Source organism: Scleropages formosus, chromosome 8, assembly GCF_900964775.1.
Source record: "Scleropages formosus chromosome 8, fSclFor1.1, whole genome shotgun sequence".
NCBI lineage: Eukaryota > Metazoa > Chordata > Actinopteri > Osteoglossiformes > Osteoglossidae > Scleropages > Scleropages formosus.
Window position 1 is genome coordinate 8198534 of NC_041813.1, and position 26821 is coordinate 8225354.

The 26821-nt window shown below is 40.7% G+C and overlaps 1 protein-coding gene across 2 annotated transcripts; it reads right to left on the minus strand.

Moving 5' to 3' along the window:
* Positions 1 to 4327: 4327 nt before the first annotated feature.
* edaradd (EDAR-associated death domain) lies at positions 4328 to 26682 on the minus strand. 2 transcript variants are annotated; one of them, XM_018725150.2, is made up of 6 exons: positions 26658 to 26682; positions 9345 to 9403; positions 8644 to 8686; positions 7720 to 7790; positions 7114 to 7162; positions 4328 to 5252 (listed from the first exon to the last, which is right to left on the minus strand). In XM_018725150.2, the coding sequence occupies exons 2-6, from the start codon at positions 9345 to 9347 to the stop codon at positions 4867 to 4869; spliced, it is 552 nt and encodes a 183-aa protein (XP_018580666.1). In that variant the 5' UTR covers positions 9348 to 9403; positions 26658 to 26682; the 3' UTR covers positions 4328 to 4866. The 2 variants fall into 2 exon arrangements, with proteins under 2 accessions (XP_018580666.1, XP_018580665.1); XM_018725149.2 differs by lacking the exon at positions 26658 to 26682 and adding an exon at positions 19707 to 19947.
* Between the last annotated feature and the right edge of the window lie 139 nt (positions 26683 to 26821).

A 26821-nucleotide genomic window follows, 5' to 3' on the forward strand; every position in this document is an offset into this window, starting at 1 on the left:
ACTTCAGATCAACACCATCTTGCATACCGTGCTAACAGGTCAACAAAGGATGTTACTGCTGCTGTACTTCATACTGTTTTGACTCAGTTGCAAGATAAAAATGTTAGAATGTTGCTCAGCTACAGCTCAGCTTTCAATACATTCCCCTCAAAACTCTAAGAGCAAGGCCTTAAAGTGTCCCTCTGCAATTGAACTGTAGATCTCCTCTAAATCATGGTCATGGCACTTCCTCCACATTGACTCTGGACACTGATATACCACAAAAATGTGAGTTCCGTCCCCTCCTGAACTCTCCGCTCACCCATGACACTGACCCTGCATATAACAACACCCACATTATGACGTTGATGAGATGATGCAACAATGGTAGTCCTGATCAAAGACAACAATGAGATCACTAGGGAGGAAGTGCAGAACTTGGTGTGGTGGAGTACTATGAACAATCTGGCTCACGAAAACTCATTGAGAAACCTAGGAGCTAATGATCAATTTCAGGAAAATCAACCAACGAGCACAATCCTATCCACATCAGTGGTGGAGAAGGAGTCAGTAGTTTTAAGTTCTTTGGTGTCCACATCACAGAGGACCTCATGTGGTCCCTTAACACCTTGGCAGTGATAAAGTCCAGCAGTGTCTGTTTTTTCCTTTTAGCTGAAGATAGCCAAACTGTTTTCGAAGCTGCTGTCAAAGTCCTACTGCTGCACAAGAGCATCATGACCTACTGTATTACAGGATGGTATAGTTGCTGCAGCTCACACAGCGCTGCCATGCAATGTGTTGTTGGGAAAGCACAGCACGTCATCAACGTGGAACTACATGCCAGAAAGAATGTTCATCTCAGATGCTGCTTACATAGAGCAGCCAACAATGTTAAGGACTTGATCCATCCTGAGCAGTTTGTTTCAGACCGTTCTGTGCAGCAGTAGGTACAGACGCTAACATGTCAGCACAGCCAGCCTCGAGAACAGCGTCTTCCCTAGGGTTCTCATCCATATACAGTCGGCCACAGTCTACACCGTTTCCCCCGCTGCTCTGCATTCGCCCAGGAATACTGGCTGCATGTGCAATACCTCTAATTACTTATTCACTGATTTATTGTAGTTTTTGCTCATTGCTCCAATCCTTTGGTTTCACTGCTGTTTCTGTATTCTGTTGTCCTTGTTTTCAAATGAACTCTTGCAGACTCGCATGACAGTACTGCACATCTGCTGCTACTGTCTATTCTATATTTATCCTACTCCTTTTTCTTTTGTATTTTGCTGTACTGTATCTTCTGTATTCTGTGTCACACATGGGGAACTGGAGACACTGAATTTCATTATGAACTTGTGTAACTATAATTTGTACAATCACTCATTAAAGGTGAATTGAACTGAGATTCATAAAATGTCATCTGACCAGGACTGTTTTACTCAGTACAAGTTTACCTTCTACAGTGGCAAGAAAAAGTATGTGAACCCTTTGGAATAAGTTGGGTTTTCTGCATTGTCATAAAATATCATCTCATCTTCATCAAAGTCACAAGTATAGACAAACACAATGTGCTTAAGCTAACAAAACACAATAGCAATCTTTCACGGCTTTATTGAACACACCCCATTAAACATTCATAGTGCTGTAGAAAAAATGTGAACACTTGGATTTAGTAGCTAGTCGATCCTCCTTTGGCAGCAACAACCTCAACCAAGCGTTTCCGGTAGCTGCGGATTAGACCTGTACAATGTTCAGGAGGAATTCTGGACCGCTCTTCCTTACAGAACTGCTTCAGCTCAGCCATATTCTTAGGATGTCTGGTGTGTATAGCTCTCCTGAAGGCGTTCCACAGCATCTCTATGGGGTTAAAGTGGGGGCTCTGACTGGGTCACTCCAAAAGGCGGATTTTCTTTTGTTGAAGCCAATCTGTAGTGGATTTACTTCGATGTTTAGGATCATTGTCCTGCTGCATCATCCAATTCCTACTCTGCTTCATCTGGCACATATCCACCCTGATATTATCCTGTTCATAAACTTCAGAATTCATTTTTCCCTCAATGATGTCAAGTGGTCCAGGCCCCGAAGCAGCAAAGCAGCCCCAAATCATGATGCTCCCTCCACCGTACTTAACCGTTGGGATAATGTTTTCATGTTGGCATATGATGCCCTTTTTATGCCATACATAGTGCTGCATGTTCTTCCCGAACAACTCAGCCTTAGTTTCATCAGTCCACAAAACATTTTCCCAGTTGCGTTGTGGAGTGTCAAGGCAGTCTTTTGCAAACGTTAGGCATGCAGCAGTGTTTTTTTTGGAAAGCGGCGGCTTTCTTCGTGGTGTCCTGCCATGGACACCATGCCTGTACAATGTTTTCTGTATAGTAGACTCATGAAAAGAGATGTTATCCAGTTCCAACAATTTCTTCAAGTCTTTAGCTGTCACTCTAGGGTTCTTTTTTTTTTTACCTCACTGAAAATTGTACGGTGTGCCCTTTGAGCCATCTTGGCTGGACGGCCACTTCCAGGGGGAGTAGCCACAGTACTAAATCGTTTCCATTTATAGACAATCTGTCTAACAGTGGACAGATGAATATCTAAGCTCTCTGAGATAACTTTGTAACCCTTTCCATTTTTATGCAACGCAACAGTTCTTGCTCACAGGTCTTCCAGGAGCTCTTTTTTGTGAGGCATGGTTTACATCAAGACACTTTTTGTGAATAGCATACTCAAACTGTTTGAATGCTTTTTATTAGTCAAGTAGCTCTAAACCACACCTCCAATTTCATTTCATTAACTGGACACCAGGTTAGCCAATTTCCAGCTCTAAGTAGCTTTTGTTGAAGTCATTAGCATAGGGTTTCACATACTTTTTCCAACCTATGCTGTGAACATTTGAATGACTTCAATATTTACAAGAATGATACAATAACTTGTTATTAGTTACAGATTGTGTATGTTGATTACTGTAACTTAAATGAACATCAAACCAGATTTTAAGACAAATTTACAAATGAGTGCAATAATTTTCAGAGGGTTCACATACTCTTTCCTGCCACTGTATCTGAAAAGTCACAATATACAATAATGTCTCGGTATTGAAACACCCATGTAAAAAAAATGCAAAGCAAGTTTTAGAGTAGCAAAATTTTAAGGCAACTTAATGAATTCATTTTTATTTAATTTTCAACGGCATTTTGAAAATGTGCTCACACTATACAATATGCCATAAAGTCATGATCATAGTTAAAACAGATGGTAAAAATATAATAAATAAAAGATGGGAAAAGACAACAAATTTTCTAGTGACATTGTTCTGAGTGAGAACATACAGGAAAAGTGAAACAAGAAATCTAAAATCCAGACCCAATGCCTGTTCAGATATTTAAACAAAACATGATCATGTCAGCAAAATTAACAATATGAAGAAAAATGGGGGGGGGGGGGGGGGGGGGACTTTTAAAAAGACCTTGAGCTAACATTTTGAGTTTTTTTTTCCCCTTCTGGGAATGAACAGGTTGCCATGCATATCTAATTAAATCAGATTCAAGATTAAAATAATCAAAATCACAACACACCTAAGTTCCCAGGACAACATGTCTATCTATACATAAAAGCAGCATTCTGCATTTATTTCTTATTACCAATAATGAGAACTTTCATTTACTGTACATCTTACACTGTTTGAGATTAAGATATGAACCACAATTCTGTTACACAATATTACTGGTTTTAAAAAGTTGCACAATGTCAAATCATAATTTAAAAATATGGAAAGTTGTAAGAGAAGTCTAAATCCATAGGTGTGACCAGGAATATACACCCTCTGATATTTTATTTTTTAAATATTACTTGTTTCAGCTGTCAAAGAAACTCTCCCTTACAATTTTAAGTCATTTAGTGCTTTGTACTAAGCATATCTGCATTTTCAGATGAAAGAAAGGAAGAAAAAAAAAAAAAAAAAAAGATAAATCAATTTAAATATTTGGGAAATCTTTTTCAAGGTAACTTGAGCACTTTTCAATAGTCCATGAATTATAGGCTACTGTGCACCTTAATCAAACTGGCATCTGCATGTACTAATCAATTCTCTAACCCCTTAATTTGTACGGCATATCTGATTTTAAAAAATGTATTGATTTATCACTATCAACAGAGCTTCAACCAAAATGTATCAGTTAAGCTTGAACACTATAAAGTTACCCCTCACAGAGATGTCATGTGATTTGCCTGTGGCAGTACATAAAACAGGAAAACATGCACAAAGAACTTTTAGGGTCTATATTTACCAAGCTTTTTCACTACTGAAAGATTTTTAGAAGTTTCTCTCAAAATCACATCAATTAATAAAAACAGTTTGAATGTAAAACCAAAGTCACTGATTAAACTATACAGTCAAGGTGGAGATAAAAAAAAAAGGTCACCAGTTACAGAGTTTTGTTGCTCATTGCTTTGACCGACAATAAGTTCAAATGTTGCACCAGTTCAACAGCTTGGCAAATGCGGCCCTAGAATTTCGAAACTGAACAAGTCACCAGCCTATTTCTTGGGAAGGAGCAGTTTCTTGTCCACTTGTTTCATCAATATGATCCAAAGAGGAGCAGGTGCACAGAGGAAGACTTTAAAAAGTAAAAACTGACAAACACAGATAAAAAGCATGACGGAATACAAAAAAGCAAGTCAAAAGAAGGTAACCATCTCAGGAGTTTATCTATTCACCTGACGTGAAATAAAACTCTTCAGAATGTGCGTTTGTCCTAGTCAGTCTATCCAGAGAGCTACTGTGAATCTCACAAGAGGGACCATCGCTGCTGTGAATGTTACACCTCCTCCAGTTAAACAGAAATGGTGAAGAGAAACCGAACAGGGAGGAAGGTGAGGAGGCCCCTCGCATAGTGATTAATGTGCTTTCTGCCAGCGTGATGGCCAGTCCTTCTCCACCCACTGCTGCAGCACACGAAGCACGTCAATGCGCTGGTAGATCCGGCACAGCTCGGTAAGCTCAGTGACACTTTTCTCATTGTAGCGCCGCAAAAATTCCTGGGTAGGGCTGTGGGCAGAGCCCTGGGTCCTGTGCTCCAGCAGCACCAGCTCATCGTAGGTCATGCCCCATCGGCTAGCAAAGTTTTTCCAGTTCTTGATGGTGCAGTGGCTGGGGTCTAGCTTGAGGCGCAATATGTAGAGCAGATCCTCATCATTCATGAGGTCACTTATCTTGGGAGGTGGAGCAGAACAGTAGCACTTCTCACATGGGCTGTCTGAGTATTGCAGGTCTTTGAAGAAGTCTGAGGTGGGTTGGGTTGAAAGTTAAAAATATGCTGATCTGTGGCACGCTCCACATACTAGGGGTTGCACGACTTCAGATTTTTTTTAAAGTCAACAGTTATGTGATGAAAGCCGAGTCGACGTTGACTACTCGCTGATGACTTCATCAATAAAACACAGGAGAAAGGAATGCTTTGCAACAAATCGACAATCTATTCTCAAACTGAATGCATATGCTCACAACAGACAGCTCATACATAGGCTATGTATGTATAACAGATAAGATGGGACATCATAGCCAGGGGGGAAAAAAATAAGTTCATTTTTTTGTTTTAAAAATGAAAACTAATTATGAATTAACTGTTTAAAAACTATTTTTTGCTCAAAATGTAAAATATGCCTCATTTATAGTTTCCTGCCATTTTGTTTATTGACCGAGTTATTTCATTTTGCTGTATTCTTGAACAACCCGCATGTAAACGAACTGAAACTTTGCATAATCCATCAGTGGCTTCATTGAACATGCTGGCTTCGCTCTGAGTTATTGATCATAAGTTAATATGGATCACTAGGTGCTTTTCAAAAGCAGCACGAGAGTGTCCTCTTACAATGTTGTGCGAGCACAAAATCTTTGGACACTCATTGTAGAACAAACCCACGCAGCACCATATTGTACTTGATTGTCTGCGATCTCTGAATATGTTGCTCTAGTTAATATTATTTATCATCTGCGCTCCAGAGTGGACATTTTTCCCCGAAGAAAAGACCACCAACAAAGCTCACTTTTACATCCAGGTTAGGCTACTTAGACATTTACATTTATTTTTTTAGCAGACGCTTTTCTCCAAAGCAACCTCCAATGAACTCTGTGTAGTGTTATCAGCCCAAATACCTTATTCACCAAGGTGACTTACACTGCTAGATACACCACTTACACTGGGTCACTCATCCATACAGCAGTGGAACACACTCTCTCTGTGTCACTCACATACTATGGGTGAACCTGAGAAGCTTGTCTTTTGACTGTGGAAGGAAACCGGAGCACCCGGAGAAAACCAATGCATACACAGGGAGAACATGCAAACTCCACACAGACTGAGTGGGAATCGAACCCACAGCCCCTCGCACCAGCCAGGCACTGTGAGACCGTAGCGTTACTCACTGTGCCACTGTGCCGTTATATTAGAAATACTGCGCGCTTCAAGGCATTCATCATATTTGGTATTGTGAAATTTTGATTTCTATACTTTCTATGATTAAACAAAAAGAAAATAAGCAAGTCCTTTTCTTTTTGTGTGTGTGCTCAAAAACAAAAGCCATTTTTCTGCTCCTTAATTCAAAATTTGTTTTTCATTCTTAAAAAAACGAATGAAGGCATTGTAATTCCCATTTTGTTTTTCAATTTTGAATCAAAAAAATGAATGAACGCAATGTACACGGACTGATTTGGATCATTCCTATGTTAGTGTTAGCGGATGCCTTTTCAGATGAGTGTGCATTGCACTTGTACTTTCGTCGTACTTCAGGACAGACTTGCATATTTCGCAAGTGATAGTAGCACAGGCTTCATATTTAGTGAAGTATTTCCACACACTTGATGAACCGCTGCTGGTTTGCAGCAATGACCCACCAGGCTCCTCAGCTGATGTCTTCTCGGAGGCATTCATGTTGTTACTGTCATAATCACGCGATCAGCGACTAGTCGACGTCAAGCTTAAAGCACCATCGCAGAGCAGTAAAGTTGACAAATCGACTAGTCTGTGCAACCCCTGCCACATACTAGCAAATGTTACATTACTGCAGCATTCGAAGTCTCTGAAGAATACTGAGAATGATTAGTCTTTCTATGGACAAGTGCGACAAGCATAAAGCAATACATACCTGCTGAAATCGTTCCCGTATAGACGTACTTGTTGCCGTTGTCAACAGGCTGTAGTAATGATATTTTTTTTTAAAAAAAAAAAAAAAAAAAAGAAAACAGGAGATGTAGTGCAAATTTATGGCTCAGATAGGAGATCAGGAGAGAAGTTATTTAATAACAAGAGAAGCCTGTATTAAATTACAGTGCAACAAAACATCTACAGGGGTACAAAAGTAACAGCACAAAGACAAATATTAAGCCATTATGCAGCTACTTGTGTGATGTACTTTGGTTCATATGGTTGAATGTGACAAATTAACTGTGCTTTGAATCACGCATCTGCATCTAAGCTTCTTTCTGTTGATGCAATGCACTCATTGTATCATTCTCTGACATGTACGTCACTTTGGAGAAAAGCATCTGCTAAATAAATAAATGTACATGTATTAAATCTAAGATACCAGAGCACACTGACAGGCTGCATACCCGATATGTTGTACCAGACACTCTGGAAAGTAATAAAGGTTTATAAAGATCTGACTTATGGTATAACACCATCTCTTCCTGCTCACTATCAGCAATGTTCTGAGAAAATTATTTTTAGTCTGAATATACACTTTGCTTACCTGCCTTATCCTGTCAGAGGAAAGACTCTTGTGACTAGGGGGCAGAGACTTCAACTGAAGAGTCACTTGATCTAGCCAAATGGAACAAAAATATTTAAAACAGAAGAAATACACATTGCATAATTGCCAAGGGCAGCTTTGCAAAGTCCAGCATATCAAGTCCTGATATACAGAAGTCTGTGTTATTTATATCAATCCTCAAGGTGACTCAGTGGTTTAAGAATGCAAAGGATGATATGATGAAGGTGATCTGATAACTACTGCCAGATTATCTACAAAATACTTATTTTGTAAGCAATCAATAGGAATATGGACTATTAATCATTTAAAGTATTATGTTATAGCAGAAGTAAAAACCAAGAAACCTTTATTTTGCACACACATTTTCTTTGTTAAAACAAATTTAAAGTGTTATTTCACAAAACGACACACCAGAGATCGCGTTAAGTTTACAAGACTTTGCAAGGTGTTGAATATTTACATAATTTTTTTTACTCTTTGCAGGACTGCAACCTTATTCTGTGACATTCCATTTATTACTTATGTTCATTTTGGGTTGGACTGGAAATCAGAAATTTCTTCTGAAAACAGAAAGTGTCTGTCTATTTATTTGTCCACTGTGCTGAGAGAAACTGTGCCAACAAAATACTTTGTAAGTCAACATGGGGGAAAGTCTGTCTCTAGTTTCCTTCGTTTGACCCCAGCATGTACCCTATGTCAGAAATCTCAGTCAAATTCCATTTGCTGCCTACTTTGCTGCTAATAAACCAAATGAAGGGGAACTCCACCTTTAAAATACACTTCAGTCATTTATCTAACTGATCTGCAAAACTGTCTTTCTACAAACAATTCAAAATGTTTTTGTACATCGTCTTGAAAAACATTAACCATGAAGAGTGCAACATAGGAACAAGGTTCCCATACCTTGGGGATCTGTGACTTGCACTGGATGGTTGGATTGTAATGACTGCAAAAAGAGAGCAGCTTTATGTATTCTGTACAGTAAAATGCCCATTTTAAACGTAATTATAATTTCTCATGCTTTTTACTTCTAGGTAGTCTTTTCAGATAAACAGCTACGATTCACATTCAAGCATGAGACCACTGGTGAAGTCAAAACGTTAAGGTGATAAAGGTATGCACTGCTGCAGACAAAGGAGATTATGTTGTCCAACTAGTAGCATGATGAAAACAGAACAAAATTAAACTTGTCTAAACTCTTGTCAGCTGCCACAGTTAACACAAAAATGAGTTTTGTAACAATATATGGAACAGAAATTAACAGTTATTTTCCTACAACCTGGGAGAATTCACATCATAAACATATGAAAATTCTTTAGAATCATACTCGGAATTAGTTATTGAATTAAGTGTATTTAAAGTTGCTACGGTTTCACTTCATCCAAACAAGTTTAAAAAAAAAATAAATAAATAAATTAAGGAATGGTTAAGAACTCCATCTTACTTCTAAAAATCACACCGTAGTCACGGCTGATTTATGTTCCCAGGCGTCGTGTAGTACAGCACTGACACTCAAAGGCAGGCATGCAGACAACACTGAAGACTACATTTCAGTGTTTTGTAAAGAGGCCTGGTACTCAAGAGACCCAGTGAAAAGTACATACCATTTCTGACACAAAGCAGCTAGGATCAGTGTCTTCCACAGGCTCAGAGACGATCTGATCTGTGAGAAAGAGAGAGGTGTGAAAAACGTCTGAGAAATAACACAGTAAACAGGAAGTGGCTGCTAATGCTTCTTTATTTCAGAAATCTCCTAGACTTTTTAGAGCTGGTAGATAACTCCCCTGTGCATCGCTTTCAACTGCACACCTAATCAACTACAGTTTCTGGGGTTTGGTGGAGCCTCGTGTCTCATTTCCATGAGTGAATCGGGATGACAACCAATACTACGGACAAGTCCTCTCAGGCTTCACAGAAGACATCATGGCTGTATCTGTAGAAGTAAGGAATCAAACTGAAAAAATGGCACAAAACTGGAAGGCTTGCAATATCTGGAAGACTGTAATATAACTGCCAACTTCATATATGGTCTATTTCCTCTTTCCAGTAACATCTGCAGAATTAAGTTTTTAAAGGAGCAAACAAGAATCACTGAACGATTGCTCATTCGAAGTTTTCAATGACAGTGAAAGAGTGAATCACATTTTTATTTTGAATATGACTGAGTGCATGTAAACTTGGAAGAGAATCTAGTGAGTAAGTCAACGACTAAATTTAAGACTCCATGGTACTATCATAACTGGCACGGAATACATCAATTCAATCTCTCAGTATTACACGTGTCAACAATGCCTTCAGAAGATAATGTGGACATGCACAGAATACAATCAGAATTAGTAAGCTTTAATGTAAGGCAGCTTTGAAACCCAGCCTATTAGATGTTTCTCAAAACAAGTGTGACACTCAAAGAAGGAATTTAATAGAAAAGGAACTCAATAATTATACATATCAAACATATCAGGTTAAAAAGGATTCTTTGTAGTGAATACATCACAGATGAAGTAGCACATACTGAGCAGATTTTGGGGAAAAAATTAGATGGACATCACACATTCATGAACATTAAGAGCATCTGAACATGCAACTATTGCCTGTAAACGTGCAGATCAGTGGTCATATTGTCCACTGATATCCATCAGTGCCCAAGCCATGAAACTTAAAAGGATTTTTATGGGGCTGCTGAAATAATTCTAGAGGTACAATTAATTGTTCTGAAAAACATTCTGTATGTTTTCACATTTCACAGTGTTTACATACAATATTTTAGACAGACAAAATTAATGACATTTGGATAACCTGTGGAGTATTGCTGGCGACCCTTCCACCACATTCTGTGCACCAGCTGTGCACCAGTACAAAGCTGCTCCTCTCTGTCGTCACCATGCGGAACCCCTTAGTACCTGGTGCTCAGGGATCTACTCTGACCTTTCTAAAGTTACAGTCTGGGAGACAGTCACTCTTTCAGCCTGCCTAAAAGGCATCAGTTCTACATTCAGCATTGCAGGTAATGGGAGGCCTTCTGATCACCTGGAATGCAGGGGGATTTACAACTTTTTTTTTTTTGTTTAGAAGCAAAATCTGAAACCTTTCCTCAATGTCTATGCTTTTAAACAGCATTATGAGTCACAACCTGATTTAAAAGTACACCATAGGCTTTGCTGTAAACTGTCATTGTCCCTGTACTGGTGATGAAAAAATATTTTCTTTATCCATATAATTTATCGTGACTGCAAACAGGCAGCCTGAATTTAAACAGAAAGCTTTAACACATTACATTTACATTCATTCATTCAGCAGATGCTTTTCTCCAAAGCGACGTACATCTTATAGAAAAATACAATTTGTGCATTACATTAGGAGAGACATAACTGCAGATGTGTGACTTAAGTACAGCTAGTTTCCTTCACCATATGCACCGATGTTCATCACACCAGTAGCTGCATAAAACTTTACCAGAACTTTGCCTATTCCTAATCACCTTCCTAGCAGTTTTTTTCCTGAGATACATATAAATATTAATGTACATTGCAGTCACTCTGCAATGTAAATGAAAAATCCTTCTGCAAAAACATTTTATCTTTGTTCTAAATTTGATAAACTTGTTACAATGCAGGGGCGTGGTGGTGCGGCGGGTTCAGCCAGTGCCCGCTGTGTAGCAGGTCTTGGGTTCGAGCCCTGCTTGGAGTGCCTTGTGATGGACTGGCGTCCCGTCCAGGGTGTGTCCCCTCACCCTTGCGCCCTGTGTTGCCGGGTTAGACTCTGGCTCCCCGCGAGCCTGCTCGGGACAAGCAGTTGTTGACAACGGATGGATGTATATTATAACGTTTATCAAACTTTAGCACAAGGGTTTTAACATCTCACCTTGTGTATTACTGTACAATCTACAGTATTAACATGATGTTAGACCAACTTGTACTATACACTATCACTTGCTACCTAACTATATATTTTCTGTCAAACAAGCTGTCCGAAAAGACTCTGGCGCCGTGGTTCCCATTGATAGGAAAATGAGGCCTCTGTAGGCAATAGCGAATTTTGACAACTTATTATGAAACTCATGTTCTATCAGTGGAATACCCCTTTCACATTACGCACACATCCATGGTATGAATGACTGCAGGGTGTTGGGCCATCACAAAAATAAAACTCACATCAGACTGGCCTGTTCTGCACCCTTTCCCATTGGGAAACCAGAAGACAGTGAATATAAATCCTGCAAGGATATTAAAACAGTGTAAGATACGCACAAATTGTTTTAGCCTTGATGGCCCAGAACTGCTTGAGGACTCATGCATACGCCTGTACACGCTCCGGTGTGGGAGGATTAGACCATACACAGATTCCAACCACAGCCATAAACCTACGGGAAAGCATACACAAAAACACCTTTAATTATCTGCAGCACATACGTGTGCCAACAAAGACCATCACAAAGCATGTTCCTTCCACCCATCCTGCTCATGTTACTCTGGAAGACAGGTTCTGGGGAAAAGGAGGGGCATGCAGAGGATGGCTAATTTAGAAATATGGTCAGGTCTTCCCCCAGATTTCACATCTGTTTAGGTTTCCACAGGTGAGACACCTGAGGCACTCATAAATGCTCCCCACTTTCTCTGTAACACCCCTTTGTGCATTTCTTGGAGCATAACACTGCCAGAATGCTAAACCCTTACATTCATCAACATGTGCAGGTTCCTGCTGACTAATATTGCTGCAAATTCACTCTACGTATTCCCCTCTAGCACCGTGACTTGTATGACGGGGCACTTTCCTACAGGTTATAATTCATTGGCCTAAATTTAAAAACAGACATCTTAAAAGCCTGACACAAACAGCCTTGTTGTAGAGCTACAGGGTAACAAACACGACATCCTTACCCAATAATGCCTCAAGACGCACAGAGTTTTTACTCAGCTGCAGGATGATTTGCGCTTACATTCTAGAACAACTACACAGGGACATACATCATGCTGTGCAGTAGCAGACGAGCACACTAGAACACACTGTAACCTTACACAGCCACACACTCATGACAGACCTCATGTAGCTGAACACTGACTCGTTACAATAAGAACAAACGCTTTAAGCGCCATCAGAAGTCACCCCAGTATATTTTATCCTTCAGAAAGGAATAGCAGAAAATGTGTGCCTGCAGTTTGCTTGTGTTAGGAAATGCAGAAATCAAAAGAACAATAGGCAACATCACCGTCGTTTCCCTGGTACTGACAGAAATGGTTTCGGTTGCTGGGTAACCAAAACCGCAATGATGTAGTGACTTGTTTTACTGAATTTCAAACCACATCTTTCTTACCAATTATCAAGAAATTAAATTGCCACAATTCCTTGACATCACTAAAATCCTACATTTGCGACATGCCTTCAAAGCCACCAGGAGACATCTGCTACTCATTTCACTTCTTTCTGAGGTAAACCAAAAGTTAAACTGTTCACACATGCAGAGCAGTACTAGATGAGCCACAGACAGTGCAGTTATTGAAGATGCTCTGACAGCTTGAAGTACACTTCAGTCAGGCCAAGGTGCTGCCCTCCTCGAGAGCCAGATTAACTAAAACAACTGTAAAGCAACCATCCTCCCAAGCAATCAGCTTTTCACTGCCAGCACAGCATTTTCTGGACAAACACAGAATATTTCTGCTTCTGATGTGTGAAACATACTTTTAGAATACAGCTTTACAAAAAATACGCTTCTTAATGACATCAGTTTAAAAATCAACCAACCAACGTCTACAACCGCCTGTCCCGAGCGGGATCGCAGCAAGCCGGGGCCTTACCCGGCAACACAGGCGCAAAGATGAAGGGGGAGGGGACACACCCCGGACAGGATGCCAGTCCACCGCAAGGCACCCCAAGATGAAATTCAAGAGAAATAATATATCCCAGTGGCCTGAGCAGCCATCACTAATTAACAATTATGGGTTCATTTATTGGGTGTGTCCCCAATAAATAACATAATAATGTTACATAACATAATAAGGTTAATTAGATGACTGCTGTAAGTTCGGGTGATTGTAAATTACATACATTGAAAATTGAGGACCACCTGTGAGGTTTTAGTTACAGGACTACTCTCTGTTTCCTACAAACTAAAGTGTGTTGGGTTCTTTAGCTGAGAGCTGCAGTTGGCTCCAAGCCTTACCTCCTGCAGAAAAATGAGGCGGAGGATGACATATCTCAGATTCAAACCATGGTCTTGAGTATAGGACTCTTCACAGAGCTGTGAAAGGGTCCATCCACTGGCTCAGTTAGACCCCCACATACTCATTCTCATAGTCTTCTTCTCTTCACATATTTATCCATTTCTACATACTCAGCTTACACGCTCCCTAAAAAAATGCTCGTCTTACTGCAGGGACACAGCAGTATGGAACTCAACACGGAAGCAGAGGACGTTAGGCTAGGTAGGGCACTCCTTGGATGGGATGTCAGTCCTTTGCAGGCCAGCCACCCACATTCACAGACTAATGGCAATTTATAGTCACCCAATCACCTGAAACATGTCTCTTTGGACTGTGGGGGGGAAACCTGAGTACCCACATCAAGCTCACACTAGCAAGGAAAGAAGATGCAAGATGTGCACAGACGAAATGAGGAGTTAAGCTATGCCTGACAGCACAGTCCAGGAACAGCATGCCAGTTGGGCTACTTGCTGTGCCACCATGCTTCTCCTACTCAATTTTTACGAACAGAAAATTAGGCACACGTCCTGCTTTCAACACTTTAATGTCCTTAACAGAGTGGTTCATGGAAAGTTAATACGCTACCCCAAAGTGTTACATTCAAGTTACGATTTTCCAGACACAAATATTTTCCAGATTTTTTTTTTTTTAATAGCATTTTCTTCATTTATCCATTTGCTACTATTCTTGTCTCTTGCAGAGCAAAAAAGTGACCTCTTTTTCTGAACTTGGCCATTAGTTGGTAATAAAATGCTCCAGAACAGTACAGGACCGGGACACCATCTTCTTTTAACTTTTTTTGGGTGTTTACAACTTATGTATGATATTTGAGAGTCAGTGATCAAAAAAAGATAAATGCTGGACCTGTTTATAGGCTGAGTTGGTCAATACCTGACAATAAATAGAAGTTTGAGGAGTCTGCAGCTGTACAACAAGGTTGTTTGTGTCAGGCTTTTAAGACACCCATTTTTAAATCTAAGCTAATTTAAGATACATTCTTGCATAGCATATCCAGTGAATAAATTGAGGAACATCAGTATTACCAAACTTTTATTTGCAAATCAGCAGTAAATGTGACTTTGGATTATGAACAGAATGAGTGATGAACAGACTTCCTGCCACAACTGCATCCGTGAATTGTGGAACTAGTGTGTATATATATTATATATACACTTATCCGTTTCTAATGACATGAGTACTGCGTCAGTTTCTCAGATGAATAGTTTTCATTTTCCCAATGCTCTTAAAAATATCAGAAGATGGGAATCACACAGCAAAGAGGATCTTAAATCCGGAAATGTGGGCTGATCACATGAGGTTGGGCTGAGGGAAGGTCTTGAACAGGAGCGGTGTACTGCAGTCACGTTAAACAGGGTGTATGACAGTTAAGGAAGAATGTAATGACAAGGTATTTATGACATAGAAGGAACACATAGGTGGGCAGTGTATGTTGTGGCATTTACCTATTCTTACGGTTTCAAAAAATAAACGTAAAATTATGCCTCTCCCTCATTCTCAAATTCATTAGCTCTAAACAGAGCCCAGTTATGCTGCTATTGTTTTTCCCCTTTCTGGGAATGTGGTAACATGTAGGTACTTGCCTTGGACAGCATTCAGAGATGAAACATGAAACATTTGGTAATATATACCTGCAGGTCATATCTCCACAAAGTTGAGCCCAGGTTTCTATTTGACCACCCATAAATAAAATGATTCAAAGTTGAATGAGAACTTGAAAACACTATGAAAATTCATACAATCATGAAAAGACTCATGTAGAAAACACACCATTTGACTTTATCTGTATGTACTAAAATAAATTTTAATAAAATGTTAGACTCCAGTAAATTCCATGACATAAATTATAAAAGTGAAACAAACATATGCAAATTCCATATTGCACACACAAAAAATAAATATGATTTAATTACTCTGTAACTTAAGTTACCTTCCTCGTACCTTGTTGACAATCACTGTTTCATAGTTATTTGTTGTTACTTCTTGCTGATTTAATTGATAATTCTGACAGCTCCTGGCCTGCATGTTAATTATAACTAGAATGAAGCAGATGTCAAGGGAAGTTCATGTCACGTCCAGTTTCACAACACCTACTCATATCCCTTTAATATTGACATCAACAGTTTCCATTAAATTCATCAGCACACGGCTGTCCTCCATAAATGAAACCAGTTTAGAGTCTCAGCATCTAACAACTGAAAGATTACACCAGCAGGGACAGGGATGAGCCCTTTGAGGGGAACTAAAGTCTCTGTTCTACGTACAACGTGCAAGCAGCAAACCAGCAGTAAAAGATGACAGTGCACAGGTTTGCTAAATCACCAAGCCTTGGAAGCCTACCTGGTAAAGGCCAATGAGAAACAATACAGGATTTCACCAGGAAAATGTACAAAATAAGAAATACAAGATCAGAGCTTGTAAGTCAAGAGTTAAAAGGGTAAGTTGAGTCTTGGTTGTCGGTATTTATAAAGTATTTGTAACTATGGCTAAAAATATCTTCTGAGGAGCAACAAAGAGGAAACGTCTTTTAGAAGGTTAAAAATAAAGTGTAGTTTACTGGTACTCGTTTACTAGACTCATATGCGTGATCAACATTATCAAGGATGGGTCTCAAGTGAGCAAGAGGTGAAGCATTGGATACTGCTCTCTAACACATGCACATAAAAATAAACAGGAAAAGCACACTTCATACATTCATCCCTCAAGATACTCCAATTAAAATGACTTGTTTACATTTATTTATTTAGCAGATGCTTTTCCCCAAAGTGACTTACAATGATTATTTGAACTAGTACTTAGCTGACAAATGTGTCCAAGGAGACTTATAATGTTAGATACACTCCATTACCTACAATCATCGTTCTATACAGCAGAGAAATGTAAACCACACACACACAGACACACAAATAGCAATTAGAGTCACCAGTTGATCTGAAATCTGTCTTTAGACTGTTGGAGCAAACTCATGTGAACATGAGCAGACAAGGGGAGATTTATTCTTGGGGAGGGGAATTTACCTGTGTATACAGTTTGTAAGTAACCACAATATATTTTAAACATGTTTTGTGCTATATATTTATTTATGCGAGTTTATTATAGCATATCATGTAAGGTTTAGACACACAATCAGTATCAGCGGCAAAATGATTTAAAACACCCACACACAGCAGGCAATTTGGAGACACCAGTTCACCTGAAACACATCTTTGGACTCTGGGGGTAAACAAGAGCACCAGCAGGAAACCCACACTGTTACGACACATAACTCCCAAAGAGCTAAATGAGCCTAGGAAGACAGCTATACAGTATTCCAGAGTAATCAATGAAGTTAAACAAGTCTTGTTATGACAACTAATGCCAACTATTGAAATAATTGTGTCCATTTTGAGTGCATCTGGTGGTACTTTAATGTACACACACAAACATTTTCAGAACCGCTCGTCCCATAGGGGGTCGCGGGGAACCGGAGCCTACCCGGTAACACAGGGCGTAAGGCCGGAGGGGGAGGGGACACACCCAGAACGGGACGCCAGTCCGTCGCAAGGCACCCCAAGCGGGACTCGAACCCCAGACCCACCGGAAAGTAGGACCGTGGTCCAACCCACTGCGCCACCGCACCCCCGTACTTTAATGTAATCAGTGCCAATTTCTGCTTCTTCTGGAACTTTCTTAATATGGGGGAAGACTATTTAGAATCAAACTCATTAAAAGAACAAGAGAAAAGGTTTTTCAGTGAGATTCCAACAACATTTAGAGACATAACCTCTCTCTTCCTCTCTTTTATAGTCTATACAGAGACTATAATTTGGTGAAAAGCTGGTATGATTATAAATTGAATACAACTGAGCTATGCAGCGCAACATGATTTACTTTTTAACATTTCCTTAAATAAATGTTTCTGCAAGGGTAGTTTTATTAAGGTGTATTAAAAAGTGTCTTTCTGCAGGCTGTTTTGTTTTAAAATGTGTATAATTAAACTACTCTAAGTTGAAAGGAAATACCTTGTTCAAAACTTATACTGGGGAATACTTAATGAATGCAGAGACAGTTGTGGACCAATGGATGCTTAATGTTGTGCATGATAAGCGTGTCAGCCTTGGAATTCTTATATTATTCAGTTGCAATGCAATATTTCTATGATTAATATAGGGTATATCTGCAGACACAGCACACACGACCAAGGAACAGCTAGGAACACAACACAACAAGAGGCTGTTTTCAGTATTTAACGCCAGGCTAGAGGAGTTACACCATTGTGTAGTGACAACACAGGTCAGCCTTTCACCTGACTTTGTAATATTTTTTTTCTTAACTTAGAGAAACAATTGCGATCAAGGGTGTCCTTAGGCAACATTCATCTTAGGTATGATACCTTACCACAAGTCACATAAAGGCTGGCGTTCAAGGGGCCCTGCGGCGCTGTCCAGATAAGGACACTTTTTGCAGAGTCACAGCGAGATGAGCAGTGAATCCGGATGTCAGAAACCGATCATGAAGGACCCCATGGCATGGGAGAGCGCAAAACACACACCCATCAATGGTGTAAAGCACTGCCCGCTGTATGCGCCCCATCACACAGTCATTTCAAGGCAGCTAATGGGGAGAAGCTGCCTTGACAAACAAAACACAATTCTCTGATTCAGAGAGAGATTCTGAAAGTGTAGTTATGAGAAACCCTTACAGGTTACAGGCTAAACTGGATCAAGGACAAAGGTATAAGGAATACCCCCCACCCCACACACACACACAGAAAGAGAGCTTTGCAGACATGTCCACTGAAAGGAGCTTCTAAACTTAAAGGGAGCCCTGAGCTCCTCAGACTCGGCGGCACGTCCTCACTTGCACCACTTTGAAGTGGCTTTTCTAATATTTCAGCAGAAAAGCGTCATGACATTTACAGTTACCCGCGGGATGCTGGAAAACGTGGCTCGCGCTCAAATCAAGGGCGAGCGGAGCCCGCGCGCAAAGAAAGTTTTGCCTCTTGTTTTGGGTGCGAAAACTGAGAAGTCCTCCAGAAAGCAAAAAAAAAATGCAGAGCCGAGCGGCAAACGGCTCATATATATTAACTCTGTCCACTTGACTATATTCGTGAGCGCTCTAACCCTCTCTGTGGAGCGCCACAAATAATAACTACAAAACTTAAATAATATAAGGCGGGTCCGTTCCGAGGCAGGACAAAGCGCGTCACGCCAGTTAGTTAAAAAATACACTCAATGAAGGTGACGGAGCAGAAGGGAGAATCTTGTGCATCACTGTTAATATTAACTGACAAGCCAAATTCACGCAGACGTCGTGGGAAGTTGAGTTTTTGGTCGGAAAATTCAGTTCTCGCTCTATATTTAAGAAATACGGCACAAACGAGTTATCAGTTGCCGTTACTAGATTATTATTTTCTGTCCCATCCTGAATTTGAAACGTTACTCTAAACTTTAGTGTTGCTCTTTTTTTTCATACACAAACGTGACAAAGAAACGCTTCAAGAAAAAGTACTTCATCATTATGATTATCATCATCATCATCATCATCATGATGCGAGAAAACTGGACTGGTGGTGGTGGAAATAATGATCTGTGTCATCTGTACATCTTTTTAGTCTTTGATTGAAGTACGAGAATTCCTCTACTTCTGCTAACACATTTCCAGCAAAACTCTTTCTTAAGATTACTCACCAAAAAAGGTAAACATGATCATGATAGTGCGTAAGTGAGAGCGCGACGACGATGAATAAAAGTGCACGCGGGAATCACTCACCAGGCTGCTCCCGAGACGCCTTCAGACTCGCCATGTTCAAATGGCTTTTTTTCCTCTGCCGGCTCCCTCCCTGCTAGTTAGAACCGCTAGTTAATCGTTAACCCGCTACTGAGAGAAACAGCTATAACGACGACGGGTGCCGCTGCTGCCTCTCGCGCTGTGCCTCTTGCTAATGCTTCTCGTGCTGCCGCGGTCTGAGCAGCGCACCTGCCCACAGCGCTCCGTTTCGTCGTCACAATCCCTCAAGTGCGGAAGTTGAGGTGAGCTGCGGCGGCGCGCGCTCCCTCACGTTAGCGTTCACGTTCGCGTTCACGTCCAGCAGGAAGACGCTCTGGTGGCGCAGAGTGCAAAAAAGTCCAACGCCGCGTGCTGCCCCGATATGGGCTTCGAGAAATTTTATGTATGGCTGCGTCTTTCGTGAACGCCTAATACATGACATACCGTTTATTAATTAATATACCAAGATAATACTCTTAATCTGAAATAAAGCTTCATTGTTCACCACGAAAAATGAGTCGAGTATCAGTTAGGAGGCGAAAAGAAATTTCACCTGTGATTTACATGATGAGTCAAACAGCACTGGCAGTGTTGGTATAAAGTCTTTGGCGCCACTCTTGCGGGAATCGTGCGTGGTAAACATTTACTTCGACTTGCGGGACGGCGAGGTGTGAGACCACCCAGCAGCATTTCACGAAATGAGTGGATGAGGATCGCAGCACTGCCACGCCTCACGTTCGGCTCATCGATTGAGCCTCCATCGCATTGATTGCACCAAATCGCCAAAATCATCATGTTCTCTCTATTCACTGAAGACACTATTCGGCTTCCAGCAATATTTAAAAACCCATGAGGGCAGGTAATTGCGAAAGCTAGAGGAAAGGAAGCCCCCCCGCCAAGTTCACCATAACCTTAATTTAAGCATAGTGGTGAAAGCTGAGAGATCGTTGATCACAAAAAAATATGCATCAATGGATACTTAAGGTCACCAATGGAATTTCCATCAGAGCACATCATGACGTCACAGTCAGACGTGTCTCCAGCGAGCAGTGGCAATTCCCCTATTCAAAGGCCAAAGTCCCTCAGCTTTTGGTGGTTTGCTCATATATAGGGTGGGTGTGTCGTATGTATGTATCATGTATATACGATACATATATAATAGATAATACAATAACTTAGAATGAGACCAGTATGAAAAATAAATTTCACACAATTTACATGTATTCATTTAGCAGATGCTTTTCTCCAAAGAGATGTACATCTCAGAGAAAATACAAGTTGTGCATTACATTAGGAGAAAGAAACATAATTGCAGAAATGTGATTCTTAAGTAAACTTAAGTTTGTCTCTTTCCACTTCATGCACTGATGTTCATCACACGAGTAGGTGCATAAAACTCAAACAGATGAATCATAATCATCCTACAATTTTTTTTTTTAAAAAGGGTACAGAAACATTTACATACAATGTAGGAGTAGCAGCTGTGTAAAGGCTTATCTGGGGATGATCATAAAGTTATGGTGCAGGAACATTTACACCATATATGAGCTAGAGAGATCCCAGGTGAAGTGAGTCCGGAAAAGGTGAGTTTTCAGACCCTTTTCAAACATGGACAGGGTTTCAGCAGTTCTGAGTGAGAGGGGGAGGTCATTTCACCACCAGGGAGCCAGTACCAAGAACCGCCATGCTTTACCTTTCATGTGTGGGACCACCCAGCAGGCAGATGTGGAAGAGCATAGCAATCTGCTTGGGGTGTAGCAGTTGATCAAGTCTTGTAAATAGCTGGGAGCAGTTCTATTGATGCATTTGTAGGCAATAATCTCACACACACACACACACACACACACACACACTTTCTGAAACTGCTTGTCCCAAGCAGGGTCATGGCAAGCCAGAGCCTAACCCAGCAACACAGGGCATAAGGCTGGAGGGGACACACCTAGGACAGGATGCCAGTCCGTCACAAGGGACCCAAAGTGGGACTCGAACCCCAGACCCAGCAAAGAGCAGGACCTGGCCAAACCTGCTGTGCCACCACACCCTCATGCCTCTGCACCCCCTAGGCAATAATCACAGTCTTAAATTTTAACCGGGCATCTATAGGAAGCCAGTGGAGAGAAATGACTAGAGGAGATACATGGGAACGCTTCAGCAAGTCAAACAACTCAGGCAGCAGCATTCTGTATCAGCTGCAGAGGTTTGATGGCAGCAGCAGGAAGGCCACACAAGAGAGAGTTGCAGTAGTCCAGACGGGACGTCACCATGGCCTGGACAAGTAGTTGGGCAGAGTCTGTTATTTACAGTCAACATTCATTTAGGACAGAAATGCACTCGGTGTCTTTCAGTGACATCGATCTGGATGTGTATGGTTAAATCTACTGTATTACCCTCTAAATAACCCTCGAAACAACACCTGCAAGTATTGATAAAGCTTTTGTTTCTCAATCAAATGAAGATCTGGAAAAGTGCAAAAGGCAACGAAAAAAGCAGCAAAGGCAGAAAAGTATAAATTCGAAAAGAAATGTTAAAGATAAGTTAAAAATCATATTTTTCTCCAGGGAACCCATTGTTCATTCAATAAGAAATGATGGTAGATCATCACCCTTACACAGGATTTCACCTTACAGGGTGATCTGAAAGTTGATACAGGTTAAGCCCCATAATGGGAGAGATGGGTGTACACATATGTAAGTCAGTTTGGACAGGTTACCTTGGTAAGCATATGATAAACCTCTGAGGACAGGGTTTCCCATAGTAACGTTACCACTTCACACACACACACATTTTCAGAACTGCTTGTTCCATACGGGGTCGCGGGGAACCGGAGCCTAGCCGGCAAGGCACCCCAAGTGGGACTCGAACCCCAGACCCTCTGGAGAGCAGGACCTGGTCCAACCCACTGCGCCACCACACCCCCCGCTGTTACCACTTCACCTGCTATAAAAACAAGTAATTTCGGGTGGGAAGGGAAACATTTTAAACAACTATTCTTAGCATGTTGGCATTACTCTCATTGACTATTCAAACAATGCTAATTCACTAAATAACTCAGTGGATTGGTGTAAATTACAAGCACGGAGGCTGCCATGACTGAAAGGTGTAGGGGAAACCCTGGAAGGAGTGTAAGAACGTATTAGCTTTAGTGAGATATCTTTAACATCAGAAGCCTGGTGTTTTTTTTTTCTTTTTTTTTTACTCTGGAAGGAAATGGGAGGGAAATATGTAGATGGAAAAGGCAAAAAAATTCTTGCCAAAATGGGGAAGGCCAGAGCTTAGTGTGGTGTTGTTGGGCTTGAGAATGATAAGCCTACTTGTTCCTGCCCACAACCCCAGCAACTGAAAACTGTGTCGTCAGAGTGATCAGCCCACATTTCCTGTCCAGAACTCCCCTCCCCGTGGAATCCGCAGGTTTGCATTAGTATGGAAACACAGCCATATAAATTTTCTTTCAGTTCTGTTCAATAACAGAGACGATACCACTGATGCAGTACATGAAGGCAAGGAAGTCTAAAGTCAGGGGCCGCACTGTAGCACATGCTGAGGTAACCACACGAATGCTCAGCTCCTTCTTAAGCTCTCTTTCATGTCATTGTGGTAGGTGATGGAAATCCAGAATCACATGTAGCCATGGGCATGCAACCCTGAGCACCACCAAGACCTGGACCTTTACCATTTTTTTTTTAATGTTTCCAAATTTGGTTGCACATGTCATGAGCATTTTAATTTCCCACGAAAGCGTGTGGAAACCTGACCCTTACTAAAAGTGCAACCTTGGAATGTCCAGGATGAAATTATTTACAAATCATGAGCAAGTCATGAAAATACAGTCGCTTTTACACTGTCAGTCGCTTTGGAGGAAAACTTCAGCTAGACGAATAAATGTGAATATCTAATTGAAAGATAGTGAAAACAATGATAAAATGCTAAAAAAATTAATAAAATGGCACAATGTCTGTGTATATACGTATTCTTTATAGCAGGGGGTGGTATAGTCTCTAGGATTGCTGTCTTGAACTCAGAAGGTTTCAGGTTCAAATTCCCCATCCTCCTCTAGTGGCCCCCAGTGAACTGAACTGATCCAGTAAAACCCAGCTACATACCTGGGTGAGTAATTATAAGTAGCTTAGTTTACAAACCTAACACTGCAAATGGGCTTGCAGAAAGACCTCAGCTAAAGGTAGCAATTAAATTACAATTAATTTCGATCGGGTTACTGCGGGTGACACACAAAAGAGAACACTGCCATCTACTGGTCACAAGTGGTGTAGCCATTCGACGCCGTTTTTTCACTGTGCAACAGAAGCACCCGTGCAGTCATTACAGGGATTTCTTCATAAACTGTGTACGAGCCGTAATTGTCCTTCGTATTTTTCCCTAAACAGTATATGCTGATAAAATCAAGTAATAAACATTTTATTAATAACAGAAATTAATAACATTTATTTAGCAGATGCTTTTCTCCAAAGTGACTTCCAATGAACTCTCCGTAGTGTTATGAGCCCACTCACCTTATTCACCAAGATGACTTACACTGCTAGATACACTACTTACAATGGGTCAGTCATTCATACATCAGTGGAACACGCTCTCTCTCTCACACGCTATGGGTGAACAGCATGTCTTTGGACTGTGGGAGGAAACCAGAGCACTCAGGGGAAACCCACGCAGACACGGCGAGAACATGCAAACTCCACACAGGCTGAGCGGGGATCGAACTGACATCCTGTCACACCACCCAGGCGCTGTTAGACAGCAGCGCTACTCCCTGTGTCACTGTGCTGCCCACAAAATCAATTGACTGACCATATTTTTAATGTTAAAGACAAAAACTGGATCTTTAACTAAGGTAGTAAGTACATACTGTAGTTACCACTGATAAAATTCAGTCAGATGGGTAAAAAACTTAGACACAGTAAATATTGATACATACACATACATGAAGACCCATAGGGTATGAAACAATGAATGAACATTTTTTTTTACTTTCTGCTGAAAAATAATTAGTACACTGTAAGAAGGAAAATATATAGGTTTTTAAAATCATATTAATTACACTGAGCTCTTATATGACCAAAATGGAACGCACAGGTTTGGGTCACTAAGATGTACAGCAATAAACAAAATCTGTCTGTGCTTTTTAAGAATGGATTTTATTAATGCCCTCAACTCAACTGTCAAGAAAAGCAACATCTCTGTTTTTTGACTTGGGAGCAGCAATTAAAAAGGTAAAATTTCACCTGCATAAGATACTGAAAAGTATATATTCAAAAAATCTGATGAATTTAATGTTACATTTATTATCCATTGTAAATAGTGTATCTAAGGAATTAAAAAAAAACACAATGAACTGTGAAACTGGGAGAAATTACTGCAGCTTGAATGATAGCTATTGAAATCAAGCGATCCTGAAGTCTTTGTTTCAAAATGTTTGTTAAGAGCATACGTTACAATATCATATGGCCTACAAATGCATCAATAGAACTGCTCCCAGCTATCTAAAAGACTTGATCATCTGCTACACCCCAGACTGCTACGCTTTTCCACATCTGCCCGCTTGGTAGTCCCACGCACAAAAAGTAAAGCACAAAAGTTCTCGGTTCTGGCTCTGTTGCGGTGGAATGAACTCCCCCATCACTCAGAACTGCTGAATCTCTGTCCACATGTAAAACTTACCTTGTCTTAAAACTCACCTTTTCCAGACTCACTTCACCCATGATCTGTTAAGTTCATGTAAGGTGTAAATGTTCATGTACCACACTTTAAGATCATTCCCAGACAATCCTTTACACAGCTACTCCTGTAATGTAACGTAAATGTTTATGTCCCCCCCCAAAAAAAAAACATTACAAGGAAGGTGATCAGGAATCATGGACATTCTGAGAAAGTTTTATGCAGCTACTCGTGCGATGAACATTGGTTCATATGATGGAAAGAAACTAACTGCACTTAAGAATCACACGTTTTCTAATTGTCTCTTTCTGCTAATGTAATGCACACATTGTATTTTTTACGAGATGTACGTCGCTTTGGAGAAAAGCTTCTGCTAAACGAATACGTGTAAATGTATCAATTTAGAGTAAGCGTCTGCCAAATGTATAAATGTAAATGTATATGTTGAGATCAAATGCCTAACAGTCACTCCTGTGTAATTTCCAGGATTGCAGACAGTAATCTGGCAAAATAATGGAATCCAGGTTCACTGGCTGGAAAGAGCTCTGATTTGTGCTCACTTAATGGCAAACAAAATACAAGTTTGCACAGATGAGAACCCAGTGTGCTGACTGTATATCTAACAGCCCAGGGCATTGATCCACACTACTGATCCTGGAGGGCTACATTGTGTGAAGGTTTTCCAGCCATCTTTTGGAAAACATTTCAATAAAAAAACAGAATGGAATTAGTTCAATTAGGTAAATAATTAGCTTGATAAAGTGCTTTGTTGGTCATGCGGGATGAAAACAATGACATCCCTCCGGTCCTAGGAACAAGGATCTAGAATCTAAAGGCCCCCAGTCTGCTCCTGAGCTGTAACTGAGACACTTATTGATTTCATTTAATGATCTGATCTATAAGTACCAGGGATTTTCAGTTTTGTTCCATCATCCGTATGAACTAGGAGTTCTTCTAAGCCAGTGGACATTCCACCCATGTGCATTAAATAATCAAATGGGTGAGATATGTGTAACTTCCAGTTACACTGTATAACCTAAATCAGTTTTTTGGCTATGTGGGGGTGTGGTGGCACAGCCGGTTTGGCCTGTGCCTGCTCTCTGGTGGGTCTCGGGTTTGAGTCCTGCTTGGGGTGCCTTGTGATGGACTGGCATCCTGCCCTGGGTGTGTCCCCACCCCCTCCAGCCCTACGCCCCGCGTTGCTGGGTTAGGCTCTGGTTTGCTGCGACCCCGCTTGGGATAAGTGGTTTCAGTAAGTGTATGTGTGTTTTAAATTTAATTTACCTTATCATTAGGCCATGCTATGCTTGACTTAATTCTGCTGTCTGGAGCCATTTGGAGAATCGCTCTGTTTCGAAGCACCCTGTTCTCCTCTTCATGCAAAACTCTGCAAAAAAGTAACAATCTGTAAACAAGCCATCTGGCAGACCTGGAAAACAATTCTTATG